This window comes from Cydia splendana, chromosome 5, assembly GCF_910591565.1.
Source record: "Cydia splendana chromosome 5, ilCydSple1.2, whole genome shotgun sequence".
NCBI lineage: Eukaryota > Metazoa > Arthropoda > Insecta > Lepidoptera > Tortricidae > Cydia > Cydia splendana.
The window spans coordinates 20,788,718-20,808,433 of NC_085964.1; the positions used below are offsets into that span (position 1 = coordinate 20,788,718).

Consider the following 19,716-nt stretch of genomic DNA (forward strand, 5'->3'; position numbering starts at 1 on the left):
CGTACCAGAATCAGCTGCCTGTCTCAAAAGAAATAATAATAATAAATACCTATAACAAACCACCACCAAAAAAAAGTAGGTACTCGACACGTGTTTCGTCTCTCCACGAGGCATCCTCAGGCGATGTTGCCCACCAACAAGTTCTAGACGTAATATTTGACGTATCTTAAAGTTCGAATCGGGCCGTCATTCATATAAACGCATACTGACGTTATTTTTGTCATTTAGAAAATAGTAACTAATTTGATTTATCTATCCGATCCCCAGTTAAATAACTCAAAATAACACTAACCAGAATGCTATTTGAATTGTTAACAGAAGCATGGTTTTCCACTATTCATCAATATCAATGAAATATTGTCTATTCACCTCTATTCAACCCGAACGACCTAACAAACCTACCCTGATTGCGGTATGCAAATAACCTATATATTCACAAACCACTGTAAAAGCTATTTTAATTTGACCCCTAAATATATAACAACTGCGCGTATTCAGAGCTCAGACTTAAACTGGTCCATGTAACAAAGTGCACCTACGATATTACCCTTCACAGTGCACATGGATGCCTGTGAATGGAGATTGGGGGCATTGTTCATTGTGAAAACTGCGGCTTACCTTACAACTTCCATAGGTGATCATTTCAGAAGCACTGAGGTACCGTAAATGTATAAAACTTTGCCGTTTAACATAACTTTGCCAACCGCGTCACAGTTCAGTAAAGGCGAAATAACTTAAAAGTAGTTACAGATACACTTTCTTCAGAAAGTACTTATTTGAATGTTAATAATAGTAGAAGCATTTTTAGGGTTCCGTACCCAAAGGGTAAAAACGGGACCCTATTACTAAGACTCCGCTGTCCGTCCGTCCGTCCGTCTGTCACCAGCCTGTATCTCATGAACCGTGATAGCTAGGCAGTTGAAATTTTCACAGATGATGTATTTCTGTTGCCGCTATAACAACAATTACTAAAAAGTACGGAACCCTCGGTGGGCGAGTCCGACTCGCACTTGTCCGGTTTTTTAATTAATGCTTATTAGAGTTACCATTTAAAGTTTTAAGACCTAATAACTCACTGCATGAAACTTTATGAATGACATATAAAAAACAAATTTAAAATTCAACCGTAAATCTATGCAAATATACGATTTAAACCATAAGTATAACCAAAGTAGACGTTTTATGTCTAGCTATAACATACGGCACCTTTTACCAGTGACTGGCACACTACGAAGTGCATTGGGGTAAGTTCGAAAACGGGATAATGTTCGAAAAAACAAATATCTACTAAAGTAATTCTTGCAGCCCGATTAGAACTTTAAAATACGTCAATTAATAGATCTAGATACGATATGGATTAGATATGTCAGTGTCAAGTGTGTCGGTTCTTCAAACAAAAAAGTCACTTTTGACACTGACACATCTAATCTATATCGTTTCTAGATCTATTAATTGACTTATCTTAAAGTTCGAATCGGGCAGTTTTTAACCGTTTCAGTAGCGTAAGCGTTGCCAAAGTATAAAGTGCATCTGATTTAGTCTTAGAGAATATAACCAAACGGAGTGGTCATTAACAAGCGTTCCCCTCTGTCGAAAATAGGCGGCCAATGGTCAACCACATGTATGGACTGACGTTTATCTGACATGACGTACCTATACATTTGATGTGCCCCTCCCCCGCAAAAAACGGCAGACTATTTTGTACCGAGAATTATAGGCATGGCGTCTCCGTTGGTTATATCCTCTAAGGATTTAGTAGATATTAGAGTTTAAAATTTGTAATGTTTTTATGTACCTTTATGTGTTATCTGTCGTGGCATCACCGAATGGACTCTACGGAAGACCAGCGCTGTTTTCATAGGTATAGTTAATGTTCTGTTTCTCTGGTTTCGTTGTCTGTAAACATTCGTACATGTTTGTGATTGTCACAAATAAATATCTTACGGCTCGATTAGGAAAATGAATTAGATTTCTACTAGACTTCAGCAAGTTACGATACGGATAATTTAAAGATATTTGTAAGATAGGTATGTCAAATTTGACGTTTCCGCGATTCTGGAGGTCCTCTTGAACGATTTCGACAAGTTATGACTTAGATATTCAAGTCACATCTAGTCGATATCTAATGTAGATCTAGTTGATCTCTAAATCGTCTCAAGATCTTGTGATTATCTCGAAATCCGAATAGGCCTGTTACAATCTTGCAAACTACCCGGTTTTCGAAGTTACCTCAATGCACCTCACGTAACATGTTTCTTTTTAATTACACGCGACATTTAACTGTGGCCAAAGTGACCGTTAATTTTTAACGTCACCCGTACATTACCGCGTGACGCACTAGAATACTAATCACATTTTATGATGGTGAATGCAATAAATCCTAATGCGTGATGGAGACATTGCACGTGATATAATAACGTTAATAACTCTTTTGTTTGCTTTTGTAAATGAATTTAGACTTTGTGCCATAGAATATAGAATAGATTATTCCGTGATAATGATGAATCAAGATACTTTTTAACGCCGATTCGACCGCATACTAACATCAGAATGAAATCTAAATCATGTCATTTAGTTATCGTGCCTCTTGCTCGTGCCAATACATGTACGAGCGATAAGCGCGATAATTAAATAACATTATTTAGATATCATTCTCTGATGTCAGTGTACGTTCGAATTGGCCTGTATGCTAAAGTAGCAGCGCTACGTCGTAGCTCGTAGACAGTGTTTTCCGTTTTTAGCAGCAAAAACCTTACGTAGAGGTGTAACAAACATGGTTGGGTGGGTTTATTTCTTATAACATTTATTTAGAATATCTGCCCTATTCGAACTTTAAAATGCGTCAATTAATAGACCTAGAAACGATATGGATTAGATGTGTCAGTGTCAAAAGTGACGTTTTTGTTTGAAGAAACCAAACATTTGACATTGACATATCTAATCCATGTCGTTTCTAGATCTATTAGTTGACGTATCTTAAAGTTCGAATCGGGCCGTATTTAGATACTTCTTATTATAATGTATAGAAAAAAGTTAAAAACTAAGGCTACTTTGATTTGGCATCGACTTTTAAACTTATTATGAAATACGTTTCTGAACACTTTCATCATGTATTTCTGTTAAAGTTGCCAACCACATCATAAAATTATTAAGCTCACGCACCGAAAAAAATAATTTTCTACAATACTACCAGAACGTATAGTAATTAAAAATATAGTTATACCTACTAAAATACGGTAGTAATAACAAAAAATGTTGTATCGTGTAAAACTTGTTTTTTAAACATCACTGTTTAATTCTAGTTAAATGCAATTTAGTACTGCTTACAATTTCGTTGTATATGTAAAGATGCAAGTGTTGTAAATATTAAACGTTTGTCTCGTTTAATATATGCATCGTAACACTAACTATTGATATGTAAAAATAAAGATACGAGTGTACACGTTACAAGTTATTATGTTGTGGTTACTATAATGCATTGTAGTCTGAACGAATCAAACAGTTGTGCCAACACCACGGTGTATGCGCGGGTGGCGGGGGGCGGAGAAAGGAATTGCGCAATTCACAGAACGGCAGCCATTACGCCAGCGTCTTACGTTCCGGCCGGTCGATGTTTTATTTACGTAGATCCTGTCCATAATTTTATTGTAAACTAGTACAAGTGTATAGTATAAGTGCGTGTTGTTTGCGTGTTGCTGACACAGTGAAATGTGCGGGCTCCGATTAAGGAAAAGTCCTCCCGCACCGATGTGGATAAGGAGGGATTCAAACTGGTGGAAAGGAAACGCAAGGCGCGCAGGGCGCCTCGTAAAACTCTGTGTGGCACTGCGGAGCCGGTTAATTCTGGCCTACGAGTTGCGACACCGAGTAAGGCGCTCTACGTGTCTCGCCTGCATTACTCCGCCGGGGCCGACGAGGTGGTGGAGTACGTCCGCCGGAAGACTGGCTACACGCTGAGGGTGCACCAGCTACAGTCGCGTCACTATGTGCACTTCAGTTCATTTGTAGTGCGCGTGCCGCGGCCTCTGCAGGACACCATCACAAGCGCGGACTTCTGGCCGAAGGGTGTGGTGTTTCGGCGGTTCCGGGGCAACCTGCCGAATCCTACGCTGAGTCAGACGACGCTACGGAGCCACGCTGTTACGTCGTCGCCCAAATCCAATGTTTAATTTGTATGTCATTTTTGTGTCTATTGTTTTCTTTGTGGAGACAAAATGTTTTTTTCTTTTGTAGTGTCACAGTGCCTTGGTTTTACTGTAATGCTGTGTTACTTATTTGATCAATAAAATAAAAAAAACTAAGTGTGTAAAACTTGTCTGTATTTACTAGAAGAGCAGTGTACTGGTTATATATTGTTCACGTAACCAGAACCCACTGTGCTGAAGGGACTTCTAAACGGGCCGTATGTTCACTGCAATATGTGGCCGGCAACTATTAGTGTCCCTCTCTAACATGTGAGTAAGAGGACACCAATAGTTGCCGGCCACATATTGCAGTGAACATATGGCTCGCTTAGAAGCCCCATTAGCACAGTGCGTTCTGGTAACGTGAACAATATAAAACCAGTACACCGCACAAATCGTTCAGTTACATATACTGAATACCTTGTTATAACAACAGGACAGGAACGTATATGTTACTGTATTATTTAGTAACCATTAACAGACCGGCTAGTTGGGTTTACTAAAAGTCTTATACCCACTACTATACACTTCATAGAATTAACAAATTTAATTTAACAAGAATGGTCTGGTTATGTTTACAAAGTGTCCTGTCGTCACATATACAACAAGACAATATAGTACAGCTAACCAGATTCTGGTTACCAGTACCAGGTTTTTTTTTCAGTGCGTTTAAAAAGTAACTTCCTATTCCTCGATGATCATTGCTACCCCGCATCTCAAAGTAACCCCCGTTACGGCATTTGGAAAATTAACCAAAATGCTCGAGTTTGAATTAAAGTGATTCTCCCAACCTGTAAGCTTTTCACCGTCTCTCGAAAATTAGTACTGATATGATGGCCGTTCTTATCTACGTGACAGCTTGATAAAACGGTATCCGTCACTTTCAGTCGCGCTCTGTTAAAAAGTGACGGATATTTTATCAAGTGGATAAAGCCATCCATAATAGGCCTGCTGCATCTTGCCTTTATTCTGTCAACTAAATAAGTTTTTGGCAAAAATTTCATTTTTGGTACTAGCTTTTATCGCTGACTGTACTTTTCTTGCGACAGACAACTAATACTCATCGAGACAATTCTAAAAACCCCTAACATAATTAGGTTGCGTTGTTTCATCACAGAGTTCCTATGGCCACCTCCTGTCTCCATCATCAGATCAGTTCGACAGTACCATATTATTGTATTGTCATCAGAACTACATACAGCTGCCAATTTTCATGACGCTACGATCCTTGGAAGATGATTAAATTAGTTATCTTAGTTTCCATTACATAGTTACATACAGGTCGACCTAATAAAAGCTTGTTAAAATACAAATTAAATACCCTCCTTGTAATTGACCCCACAAAATAAATCATTCATCCGCCGTCAATGGTCCCCTGATGACCAGGAATGCGGAATGCCGGACATAATGCATTAATATTGGATTTCGTTGGGTCAGGGGGCCAGGAAGGGGGGATTCCCGGCCGCGATGGTATGCAACTGAAATAAATTGTGTGAAAGGGAAAGATAAACGTGAAGGAATGTTTGAAAGTTTGTGAAGATGGATTGGGAAATAGACAAAATTATTTTTCTCAAAAATGGACGGCAAAGTCGACTTTGCCGTTTAAAAAATAGGTTGCGAAGCGCGTAGTTTATGGTCAGTCAAAAATTAAAAAGTTAAAAACATTGCAGTCTCGATTTTGGGACTGCAATGTTGCATACAAATTCCATTATTTGTCGAGTTCCAAACTTTTTAAAAGTTGAAATGGCCATATCAAATTAAGGCACAGGCCCATTAAACAGCCAAACAGATGATTAGTACCGCGACTATTTAGCTGTCTCAAATAGGTTGGCGTATTTTCGGCAGAAAAATACACTTTTATTTTTTTATTAAAAAAATAAAAAGGCGGCAAAGCTAATTTTTTCAATTGTTTCTACTTTTTTCTGTGAAAATATATACGTAAGAAAGTTGCTTTTGTAAAATATTTCTATGATATTTATATTTCTTGCACCATTTTTGAGAAAAGCACTATATATGACTCGGCTGGAAGGCTACTTGCTGGCTTCGGATTCAATTAAACGGACTCCCAAGGTCGTCCGTTTAAAACGAATCCTCAGCCTGCAAGTAGCTACTTCCGAGCCTCGACAATAATGTACTATATTTACAATAGACAAAAAAAATGTGTTAAAAAATGTACATCTGAGGTACCTACCTATCTAGGTACAGAATCTTTATATTATAATAGCGCAGCGAATACAATATATTGGTTATATTTTGCCAAAAATAATTGTTTGATCAGAATTTGGGTCAGGTTCCAGGTTCAGGTCCCATTTAAACTTTTTAGGATTTTGTACCCAAAGGGTAAAACGGGACCCTATTACTAAGACTCCGCCTGTCCGTCCGTCCGTCCGTCTGTCTGTCACCAGGCTGTATCGCACGAACCGTGATAGCTAGACAGTTGAAATTTTCACAGATGATGTATTTCTGTTGCCGCTATAACAACAAATACTAAAAACAGAATAAAATAAAGATTTAAGTGGGGCTCCCATACAACAAACGTGATTTTTGACCGAAGTTAAGCAACGTCGGGCGGGGTCAGTACTTGGATGGGTGACCGTTTTTATATATAATGGTACGGAACCCTTCGTGTGCGAGTCCGACTCGCACTTGGCCGGTTTTTATCATGTATTACAGATTACCAGTTCGCCGGACGATATCGGCCGGTCAGTTAAACGCAAAATTTGACAGCTCCGAACAACTGACAGGCTGATATCGTCCGGCGAACTGGTAATCTGTGGGCCCCTTTAGGATAATTTTCCAGGTCGCTATCTTTCCTAAAACTCTTGTTTGACTCAGGAATCGAATACCGGTATATTTTTCATACAAATTAACCGGAATCCAATTATAGTATATCTCTGTTGTTTAAGTACATTAAGTATATTTTTGCATTTCATTTATTTAAATACCGTTCTAGAATATCTAAGAAACATTGCGAAAATGCTATGTGCCATTTAGAGTTTTAATTTCTACTTTTATTTATATTGGTAACGATCCACTAAGACCAAATTGTATAGGTACTAAACATTATGATTTCCATGGAATGTAAGGGAGCCCATACATTCTACGACTCTTTTCTTAACGCACAGACTCTAATTTGCTTTTTTTTTTTCATTGTTACAGGGAGAAAAGGACAGCGGCAAAAACTGCATACTGTCGTGCGAAAAGAGGAAGGCGGATGACACAGACATTAACAAAGACTTGAAAAAGGTAATTAAAAATTTTTTTTAATAAATATCAAAAAGAATAGATAGTATAGAGGGGTCCTGTCATTGTAAATTTTGTAGTCACTGTAAATTTACTGCCATCTATCGACACACGACTAAAACTCAAAATGAAAACGTATAAAGTTATCAAAAAATGTATATATATTGATAAATGATTTTATTATGTTTATATCATTTTGATTCATGTTCATTCACTGATATCTAGGTGTTAAAATTGTTAAATATGAAACGGTGTCGGCACGCCATCTAGCCGAGGATAGGCTAAAGGTGTGTGCGGCATCTATTCGAGAATGACTTTTAATTGAATTCCGAGGCACGTTTTTTCCTTAGACTTTATTCGTCTTATACGAAGTTACATATGTCTTTGTAATATAGATGGTCAAGCAAATCTTGTCAGTAGAAAAAGGCGCGAAATTCAAATTTTCTATGGGATGATATCCTTTCGCGCCTACATTTTTCAAATTTGCCGCCTTTTTCTACTGACAAGATCTGCTTGACCCAGTATATATAATAAATATTGGGGACATCTTACACAGACCAACCTAGCCCTAAACTAAGCAAAGCTTGTAACTATGGGTTATAGGCGACGATATACAGACTTATTGATAATTACATAGGTACTTACATACATAGTAAACACCCAGGCCATGACTGAGGAACAAATATGTGTGTCCGTCACACAAATAAATTCCATACAGCGTATGTCAAAAGACATAGGGTGACCATGATTACTTAGTATAAGATTTATTTTACTTGAAAATTAAACAAATTATCTTTTAATCAAATACTAGGTACCATAATGTTAATGTGGATCATTTACAAAGTCAGAAAAAAGTGGTTCTTGATCACGACACAGAAATCACACCGTATTGTTACTACTTACTTCTCTTTTGCAGCGCAATTCGGGCAACCAATGCCACTTTTACGTTAGATAGAGTAAGATATCTATTAGATGTGAATTGGATCTCTAAGTCATATCCTGTGGAAATCGTTCAAGAGTATCTCCAGAATCGCATAAATGTCAAATTTGACATATCGTTATCGTATCTTGGTGATGTCTAAAATATATCTAATAGATGTCTATTTCAAAATCCGAATCGGACCCATAATGTCGAATGATCACAAACTAATGGACCAACTTAAGAATGCGTCGATTGCCCTGAGGTAAACTTGTACTAATTCGCCCTTGAATCCAAAGTCGTTAAGGCGTGATATACGCCCGCCCTAACCGACAGATAATCGGCGGTAATGGTAAATAATTAGTTAATGGCACTATTGTTGAACACCTAGTCGTAAATAACGTTTAATGTCCATTTTAGTGCTCATTTAGGAAATTAACCGATATTGCATTAAGTATGGTGGAAAGCTTTTTCCATGCCTGTGAAGCCGATGGTCCCGGGTTCGAATCCCGGTAAGGGCATTTATTTGTGTGATGGACACAGTCATGTCGGATGGTGGTCAGTGGAAATACGGGATGTCCGCACCAATGGAGTCATGGGTGTTTTCTATGTATCTAAGTATGTATTTATCTATATATATATAAGTATGTATATCATCGCCTAGCACCCATAGTACAAGCTTTGCTTAGTTTGGGGCTAGGTTGATCTGTGTAAGATGTCCCCTAATATTTATTTATTTTATGTTTCTATTGATTCTGCTCCATAATTTTGTTTTTTTTTCTTTACATTTCAATCTTCATTTTAATATCTAATTACGTACAGTTACAAAGACTCCTAATCTACACACATTATATGCTATCTATGATGTATTCAGGAACCGCATGTAATTACCGCTTATTTGCGCCATTTTATCACACTTAATAAAACGTCATCTCTACTAATAGGTACTAGAAAATGAGCTGAAATCAAAATTCTTTGTTTTTCAAAGATGTACGGTAGGTATTATTAAGTGGATATCGATGTTATTATTATGCAATAATAAAGTTTTCACAGATAAAAAATGTATTGTACAAATAGTGTATCTTTAAACTGACCGTATTTTGCTGTTATTGAACGTATGATAAGTGTATAGATAAAAAATGTAAAATATAACAGAGTAAATTCAGCAGAAATAGACAGGAAAAATAGTGTAAGTAGATCAGTCTCTGACCCAAACCGTGTCGATTTAAGGACTCCGTATCTTTTGAGAAGCTCATTCAGGAAGCAATGGCCCGAATTAAGCTGTTTTTGCCGACCCTCTCGAGAGATACTTGATAAGGATACGATCCTACCGATAGATATACTGTATACTGTATACCTACATACAACGTGGAACGTGATCGGCTAAAAATGGCACCGAACAAGTAACACTGACCTAGCCGCTGCTTGTATTCAATCGAAGTTACGCTTAAATAACATGCTTAAAGTCTGATACTAGTTTTCGTTGCTGAAAATTGTTACGCAAAAAAAAATAGAACGAGATTTGTACATATGTAACCTAGTACCTACCACCTTTGGGCTTGGCCCAAAAGTAGAAGTTGTTCGGTATGAACTATATATTCATCCCCTATATTGTAGGCAACTAAAAAAACTGTATATACCTAAGGATCAATTCATAACTGTCAAAAATCGTACATTATTCCGACTGCAAGATCCTCATTCAAAATTAACTTATACTGTATATCGTAGGTACTTTCACTTGCCAGTGAGTATATGGAGACATTACACCCCGAGACAATAGAGTCACGCGACAATAGCCGTTAGGGCCAGGCCAGGGAGTGGACATTCAGGCCAATTCGAACGTACACTGATATCAGACTGAAATCTAACTGATATCAGTCAAATATCATCCATTTCGCTTGTGCTAGTCTGTACATGTATTGCGGGCGAGATGCACGATAACTAAATAATATGTAATTCAAATATCATTCTGTGTTCGTTCGAATTGGAGTGATAGTGTGGACTTCAGAATTAGCTATGAATTATACATATTATCATTATCATTTGATTTTCAACTCTAGCCGTAAATGTATAGAGTTGTTATTTGCTTGTGTCCGATACAGTCTGAATACGATTATAATATTTAGTGGATGTCAATCTAGACGCCAGCGGGCGTGTGTTGGACACTGTCTACGTGATAAATCAAAATTGTCACTTTTGAACGCGATTGAAACAGACATGTTACTGTCAGTACCTTTATCTCTAGGTTGTCTGGAAGATTTCGCTTTTTAGCAAAAAGACCGCCTGTTGTTACGTAGTCTTTAACTTGTAAGTATTTCGTTTTCTGTGTATTTTTTAACGCTATGAGATTATGAGACAGATCTCTGAATGAAAAATACATTATAAGCTGAAAACTTGTTTACGGCTTCATTATGGCTTTAACACATTCAGTGCCACTAAGTGCTACGAGTTACGCTCGTAGCGCGTAGCCACGGTTTTGCCGTATGGAGCGCGTAGTCGCTACGAACAGTATACCCGACAGTCGGGTTCTTGGCGCTGCATGTCTTAAAGGACGTGTGCACGTCGGAAGCTATTCAACGTCAAAGATCACAGAAAATGCCAATGGGAGTTCCAAAGAAATAAACCCAAGTAAATGTATTTGAAACACCTTTCTACCCTCCCTCATCAGAAAACAAAAGCAACACCTAAGAAATGCAACCACAAAAACTCCTCATCATTAGCCCTCACGCCCCAAAAATCACTCCGCAATTCGCAGTCTCCAGTTTTCGCGCCCGCGGCGGAGGTCGGCCATTTCGTTTTCATTATCTCCGTGGAACGGCGTGTAGAGGGCGCCACGAATTTATGACAACGAGCCGGGTAGGGATGGGAAACGGCGATGTTATTTCGATATCGATAAAGTCATTAGGTGGAAATTCGTCAAATTATTATTTGAAAATATAGATGTAAAGAAACGAAATATAAATTAAAAATGTAGGTGGCGTTCAGATACCAACTGCAGCTGAATTTTTGTTGCGACATTACTACTGCAGCCACGACACGGGCGCTGTCACTGTCAATTTCTTTGATAAAACATACATTAATCTAAATATTTCCTCCTAATTTTATTATATCAGTTGAAATACTATTGAGTCCGCTTCTATTTATTTAGCTTGTCCATAAACGCTCTTCTAATTTCAGTCATTCTATGAATCGTTTGCGCTTACATAACTCCTAACAATAGCAAAAGCCCTAACTTAATAATTCGTTACCATCTGCAAGTGTATCCAGGCTACCCGCCGGGAACTAGCTCCATTCTGTTATTTATTGCGCACACTCGCCGCCCGGAGATTTATCGACAGCGGCCACCGTAAACAACCTATTGCTGAACTAGAATACACCTCAATGCTCGCGGTACATTGACAGTATATTAGACTTAGACTAAGATAAGTCTGCAACGATTTCGATAGCACACGCAGTGCAAGTGTTATTTATACGTCATAATCTGATAGAAGTTTGACGTTTAAAATAACACTTGCACTGCGTCTGCTATCAAAATGGTTGCAGACTTTTCTTGGTCTAACTCTAAAAGCTTTTTATTACCTTGCATTGTACAGTAAATGTTGCCAAAAATTTTAAAAAAACTTACTGGTACCAAAAGAGCCGGGATACGCTTTAGAACACATGAACTAAGATGATCTTGAGGCATATTTTAATGTTCCTATATATTATAAATAATATTTTTTAATACCACGTCCTTTGCAAACAAGCATGGTCCGCTTGATGGTAAGCGGTCACAGTAGCGTATGGACGCCTGTAACTCCATGGGTGTTACATGCGCCCTATATAAATATATCTAAGTGTATGGATTATTAAACCCCAAACAAAAAAAAAACGGAAATTATATTTGTTTGTTCTCAATATTACGTCATCCCGTCCCTCTTGTCAAAATATAACACCCGCTATTTTCAACTTTATTTTATGAAAGTGTCTATTTAATTGGAAACAAAAGGTACTATTCATTAAACAGGTTAATATACCAACTGAGGCTGAAATATTGATTATGTGCCAAGTCATTGTCCTTCTACCAGCTCCTATTACGTCATTGTTTTACAAAATTGGATAAAGGTTCTTTTGTTATATCGTAGAATCACGAACAAAGGCCATTTATGTGGATATTTGAAATATTGACTATAATATAGTTTGAACTATTGTTACGGTGTAATTCTTGTTTAACTATTACGCTACTTCATTATTGGTCTGTCAATGCTGTCAGGGAACAATATTGACTTGCATGACACACTCATAATATTGAATTACACAAACGGGTCTACCGCGATATAATTTCATTGTTTTTACCTTAAAATTCCGACGTTTCAACTGAGTTGCTCCAGAGCCTCTACCATCAGTTTTGACATTGACATAACGCTCACGTCTACGTAATTTACTTTCTGTACATCTCGCTTGCACTAATATGCGAGTACGAGCGAGATGCATAGAAAGTAAGTTACGTAGACGTGAGCGTATATGTCAATCTAAAAACTGATGGTAGACGTACAGTACGGCTACCACCAGTTTTGACATTGACATAACGCTCACGTTTAAGTAACTTACTTTCTATGCATCTCGCTCGTACTCGCATATGCGAGCAATAGTGGAAGCGAGATGTACAGAAAGTAAATTACGTAGACGTGAGCGTTATGTCAATGTTAAAACTGATGGTAGAGGCTCTGCTGTGGTCACGGAAAGACCACAATAAAATATGTGTAATGTAATTAAATATGTGTACAAAACGCGAGAGTTTAAAGTGTTACACTCATAATAGATATGAAATGTTATGTCACCTACGTAATGTTATGCCTTTATTATAATGTGTTTATATGTGTTTTTTATTGTTTTGTAAGTGTTTTTATATTTTACTTTTATATTCATATTATAAAAACCCTAGCCTAAGAAGGATGATGAATAAAGAGAGTTAAAATAGGCCTTTATCATCCGTGTCAGATGTTTTAAGCAATTTGTACCAGGTTTTTTTATGTTTTTTATAGAGCTAATGGACTATCAGTGGTCATGCTTTTCTGTCACACTCATAAAAAACCTGGTACATTTGGCGCCCAACGTGGGGCCAAACGACCCCGACCCCGGTCTTGGTTACGACCATACGTCGGACTCCAGCGGGCATTTTCGTGGCATGTCAGAATGATAGGTAAGGTTCGCAAATTAATCAATTCACTTTCGAGTATTTGTACTTAGTATATACCTAGTATTTATAATGTGAAATGCCAAATATAAGTATGAACAACAGTCATAATGACGCATGTCAGCTATTTATTTGTTTTTTAAGTGGCCACTTCAGTGGGCTATCAGTCATCACTTCAAAGAGTATTTACACATTAAAGATGAATAAATGATAACGGGTAACTAATTTAATTAACTATGTTACAAATACTAGGTACATTATAATACTCGTAAGTTAAGATTTTTTTGTAAACCTTACCTTGCCCTCAAACTGCCCCCTATAGTCCGACGTTTGGTTACGACACAACAAGTAAGATTGTTAACTATATAATTTTACCTACGTACAGTCGCCATCAGATATATCGGGGCGGATAAGGCGCTCACAAATATCTGAACACACCTCTATTGTCAAGGCGTTAGAGTGCGTGTTCAGATATTTTTGAGCATCTCGGCCGCTCCGATATATCTGATGGCGACTGTACCAGGCAAGGTGCTTTCAATTTGACAATATTACATAGTTTGACTAAAAAACATTAGGTTTGTACGATCAACAGTCGAATACTTAAGTAAAAATTTAAGTGTTATATACTTAAGTAAAAAATGTAAGCGACTCTCTAGTGAATTGTTTATACTTATTGTCTACCTGTAGACTCTACAGTATAGAGTACCTTATATCACTTCTTGATTTACTTATTATTATTATGAGCCTAATAAGCTGCTGGGCAAAGGCCTCCCTCTTATTTCTCCACGTATCCCTATCCCCTGAAGTCTCCCACCAGTCTCTGTCAAAGGCGTTATCTTGATGAGTCGTCTTGATTTACTTAAGTAGTTACATCAAAATCACTTTTTTGATCATATACCCGTACCAAAAATAAATGAGGTAGTAGTTATTACCAAAACTAAAATTTAAATCAATTGTCATAATATATAAAACTATTCGCGATTTGAACAAGTATTTACGGAACACGTGACTATGTTTTTCAAGTATATGCAATAGCCAAAACAAAACATCGATATTATTTTCCTTACTCACGTCCCATCACTACGTCTTCGACCTAATTTAAATACATTACGCGTCTTGAAGTGGCACAGCGTCGTCGTACCCACTTGACAGCTAATGTACTGCGATGCTCGACCGACCACCAGAGCTCAGCCACCCATACAATTACCAAGAACCCTTGAGCCCTGGTTTGTCTCAAGTTCATTACTGTTTGAAGGCAATTTTTGGACAAGGAAACGTTTTTCGAGTAAATTGTGTATGAAAAATGTTTGCTTGCGTCAATCTCGGTGAACTTTGTTTAAAAAATGGAAGTTTCTTTTTAAGTTTTCCTGTTGGGTGAGAGTGTTTACCTGTTGAGTTTTAGATATGAAGATAAATTTGTGCTGCTGCGTTGTAAAATAAGTAGATACAGGCTGGCTAAAAAATAACTGCATTCCCTTTGCCAGGGAGGTTTAGGGATTATATTGAGCAACGTTTACTAAGTATGGGACCAACCCCGAAATCGCGAAAAAAAAAATTGGCTGTTTCATACATTTTGGCTGGTCCATTTTCTATTTTCTGGGTTGGTCCCATAGTAATTTTAAAAATCGATAATATCTACTGAACCACTTTATACTTTGGCATCACTAACGCTACTGCACTACGCTCTTATCAAACTTAACTTTCTTACTGTTGCTATAATAGAAAATTTTTCTAATTTAATAGATATTAGCAGCCCTCGGAAAAGGTGAGCTATTTGCCTTATAATTATGACTTAGGATATGGCAAATTATAAGATAAATAATAGCTCACCCTGTCCGACTTCTGGATATTAGTGATAGTGCCCCAAAGTATAGATAGTTTCACCAGAGTTGAAGTCACGCACACAACAACATTGTCATGTAATGACAGCGGGATTTTGAAATTACTGTTCTTTTATTGTACCGATAGCAAGTTCAACAGAGAATTGCAAGATAGACCAAAAAGTATCTTTAACCTATTTTGTTAAGTATTATATAGAACAATTCATCGACCTCAAACAAAACAGAAAATGACATATTTTGATCAATTTAAAGGTCAGATATGCGCAGGTATATGAATATCAAATTAATCGTAGAAACTAAATATAATAAGTAATATATCGCCTTGTTTTTATTTATGTAGCTGTTAAAATTGTCTTTACTTATATTTTCATTACTTTGTTATTTCATTATCAAACCTCTTCAAAGATGACTGAAGTAACTGGCACTCGTTACATGGTTGTCATACCTATTGACAACTGCATTCTAAGAGATAAGAAAACCTACAGATTCTTATTAAAATAACTACGGAGACATGGCTTTTTCTAGCGAAACAATAGGTCGTGGGAAAAACTTTAAAAATACAAAGTCGGGAAATAATATTCAACGTATTCTGTCATTTTAGATCTAATTTTATTAAATTTTTTTGATATTTACTTTCATTCACTCACTCATTTAAGTTCATTCATTCACTTTTTTTGCAATCAGTACTTCATGTAGCTGTGTGTGTAATCATTCACCTCAACTCAAGTGGAACTATCTATACGTTAAATGAAACACTACCTACACATAATAACAACAGATCTCGTTATTGGGAAATAAACTATAGTCTGTCAAACAACTTTGTCAGTAGAAAAAGGCGCGAAATTCAAATTTTCTATCGGACGATAAACCTTCGCGCCTAAATTTTTAAATTTGCCGCTTTTTTCTACTGGCAGAAATTGCTTGACAGACTATAATTATAGCCAAATTAATTGCCTCTTAAGTGTTATAAGCAAGTAAATATTTGGAGTGCGAACCTTTCGAAAGCACTACTAAATTCCGTTCGCCAGAGCAATTAATGAAGCTATTGCTGCAACTTCGTAACTATGCAGCCTGAAATTTACTGAAACAGCTGTGTAATAAATATAACAGTCGGTCTTTTCTAAAAGGCTTGTACGTGTATTTTTTGTCTCTCTAACAGGTACGGTGGTTAGAAAGAGTAAACAGAGATAACATGATGTGTTAAATGCGGTTCTAAAGCCTGATTCGAATTTAATATCATTTATTTTGACATCATTCTCCCGTTCATATCTCTGTATTCGATATTGGTGCGAACAAGATGTGGTGTGAGTCTGTGAGTAGCAATATAATCGTTATTAAATGAATGGATAAATTGTTGACATAAGATTAACTATTGTAAGACATTTTTTAAATTTGTATCTATTAAATAATATTATGTAAATATGAATGGCGATCATAATATAATTTCATGTAAATTAGTCTAGCATAATTTATAATGTACAGTGAAACCTGGTTAATTGACACCTGGATAAATGGAAAACCTCAATAATTGCAACCAAAAGTCCGGTCCCGGTCCCTTGAGACCAAAAGGCCTCTATAATTGAAATTTTGGAACCTCTATAATTGCAATTTAGATTTTAGGGCTTTTCGTAATTTTGCCTCTGTAATTGACCACGTCGCAACTAAGACCTCTATAATTGACACTGTGCTAAAAAAATCCGTTATTTTTGCTCTCCTTTTTACCTCTATTATTGAAACGAGTCTTACTTATTACCTCTGTAATTGAAATAATGTAGTTGTAGACAGCAGAAACAATATTTTAATAGCAATGATCATTTTATTTATATCTTCATCTAGAATTCAATTTATTTATTGGGTATCTATCACAGCCTGTAGTAGGTGAAATATTTTTTATTAAATCAAAAACAAAGTATGCTTTTTACATTCCAATAAAACTTTCTTCTACAATTCAAGGGAATTTTTTAAACCCAAATGATTAATAAGAAAATAAAGTAGTAATTAATGTAGTGTAAAAGTGCAAGTATAGAAGCTATATATAGACCAGAAACCCAGAACGTAAACGTGTAAATCTACTTTCAATGGTTATTTGCACCTCCATAAAAGAAATTTGTCAGAACGCAACCTCTATTAATGAAAACCTCTATAATTGACACAACGATTTTTTGAACCTTGTTAATTGACACGACCTGCTTAAATGAAAAACCTGGTTAATTGACAAAAAATGGCCGGTCCCTTGAGATTGCAATTATCCAGGTTCCACTGTAATTTAATATTATGAGAATAAATATCTAAATCTAAATCTAAATTAGGTAATTAAGAACGGCAGCTCTTTATAGTTTTCAAATATAATAAACAATTCTAACGCAAAGACTATAAACATCCATCATCTGACATGGACTCGAGTCACTAACAAAACTGGTATGAAATGTAACATTTTTATCGATATCGATTTATAAAGCAATTTTTTTGTGCTCTCGCACTATTTGACGTCAAACCAAAATATGCCCCTAACAGACCGGGATATGAATCTATCTATCTAATCTAATACCTTTAAATGAGCAATTCTTGTTTATTTATATATATATTTCGGGGATTTCGGAAACGGCTCTAACGATTTCGATGAAATTTGCTATATGGGGGTTTTAGGGGCCATAAATCGATCTAGCTAGGTCTTATATCTGGGAAAACGCAAATTTTTGAGTTTTTATATGTTTTCCGAGCAACGCTCGGTCTCCCAGATATTAGTTATTAAATTTAATGTCTTCCATACAGCGTCCAAAATTCCAAATATATATTGTGTAGGAGCGTATTACATATATATGCATGTTTTATTCCTGAGATGTAATAGACTGTACCTGAACTATAGCAGACGGGAAATGAATGAAGTTTGTTTACGTCGGATGAAAATGTGTGTTTCATAACAATCACTTCGACTCTATATCTGCTCTACTTCTATTCTCATAGCACTTGCATTCAGCTGAATAGGCATGCTTATTATAACTTGAGCCCTTGATAAACTCACTTTGCAAATAGGAGGAAATCATTTTCCACCTTTAAAATAGGTAAACATCCTTAAGGAACTATTCCGATTTAGACTACACCGGCATTTACTGCTATGGTATTGCAGCGCAACACGACAGCAGAAAATCTTTGATTTGAAAATTTGCGGCGGCAATAGGGAATATTACGCAAAACTCTGTGTAGGGGACGCCACTACCAATATCCAGCACAATCTGGGGGTCTACCGAGAAACAAGAAAATCAAAATTTCGTTATTTAATCTCTCTATCTGTTGCCTATTCGAGCGATAAAGACCCAGACAACTAAATTTCGTTTTTGCGTTTCCCGGTAGGCCCTTGTTAACAAACCGCCTTGATGCATCATGTCCTGTTTTATTGTCTGTGACAACTTGTCAAAAAACAGTTTAAGCCACAGTATGTATAAGTTACTCTATGCTTTACTAGCTAGCTTAGTGCTGCACTCTGGCGGCAGAACTTTGCAGTAATACCCCCTAGCATTGCTGCCGCAAATGTCAAAAATCCAGGCAGCAGCATTGATTTTCACTAGAGATGGGCCGAATATGGACTTTGCTGAATATTCGGTTGGGCTAAAAAAACTGCCTAAAACGCTGAAGGCAAGTTCATTCCGGTCCGCGGTCTGTACTCATAATAACATGTTTTTGACCCTTCTCCTCCCGCCCGACCTAGAATGTTTATGAAAAGAAACGGAAACGTCTCATACCTGATCGCGAAGTGTATCCTCGCTTACTAGCGGACACCCTTAAAAAAAATTGTTGTGTCGGTAAATATTCGGTCGAATACGAACATTGAAAAATATGCCGAATACCGAATAATTACCGAATATTCGGCCCATCTCTAATTTTGACATTTGCGGCAATAATGCCATTGGCAGTAATGCCGTGCTGCAATACTGCTGCAAAATGCTGTTGTGACTACAACCGATCGGTACATTTATTTTAGACATGTAGCTAACTGCTATAAGCGTTTTGAATAGCCTCTGATTTATACGCGATTTCGTGTAAACTCCGCGAAACGTGCTTCCGCCGAATACTTTGCGAAGTCAAAACACCGTTCTTTATATTTTGTTTACAGTATAGTCTACCATACCACACTCGAGAACAAGTAATCTTTTAAATTCTATATACACAATAAATAGAACTGCATTCAAATTTTATTCAACAGTTAAAAAAAATTAAAATATTCTAATATTTAATAATTTTACGGTTTAGACTCACTTGTTTTTAGTCACTCGCGCGACATGTTTCGGAGAGCCTAGGTCTCATGATGGTCGTAGGAGCGGTAGGAAACATGTCGAAATTGAATTAACCCTGTAG

At 36.8% G+C, this 19,716-nt stretch overlaps 1 protein-coding gene across 4 annotated transcripts in view; it reads left to right on the forward strand.

Moving 5' to 3' along the window:
• LOC134790924 (pseudouridylate synthase RPUSD2-like) overlaps positions 1-19,716 on the forward strand; it is a 636,573-nt gene that overhangs the window by 569,962 nt on the left and 46,895 nt on the right. For all 4 annotated transcript variants that reach the window (XM_063761934.1, XM_063761933.1, XM_063761935.1 and 1 more), the window contains one exon: positions 7,344-7,430. In XM_063761934.1, coding sequence (XP_063618004.1) covers positions 7,344-7,430 — 87 coding nt within the window. The remainder of the gene's footprint in view (positions 1-7,343; positions 7,431-19,716) is intronic.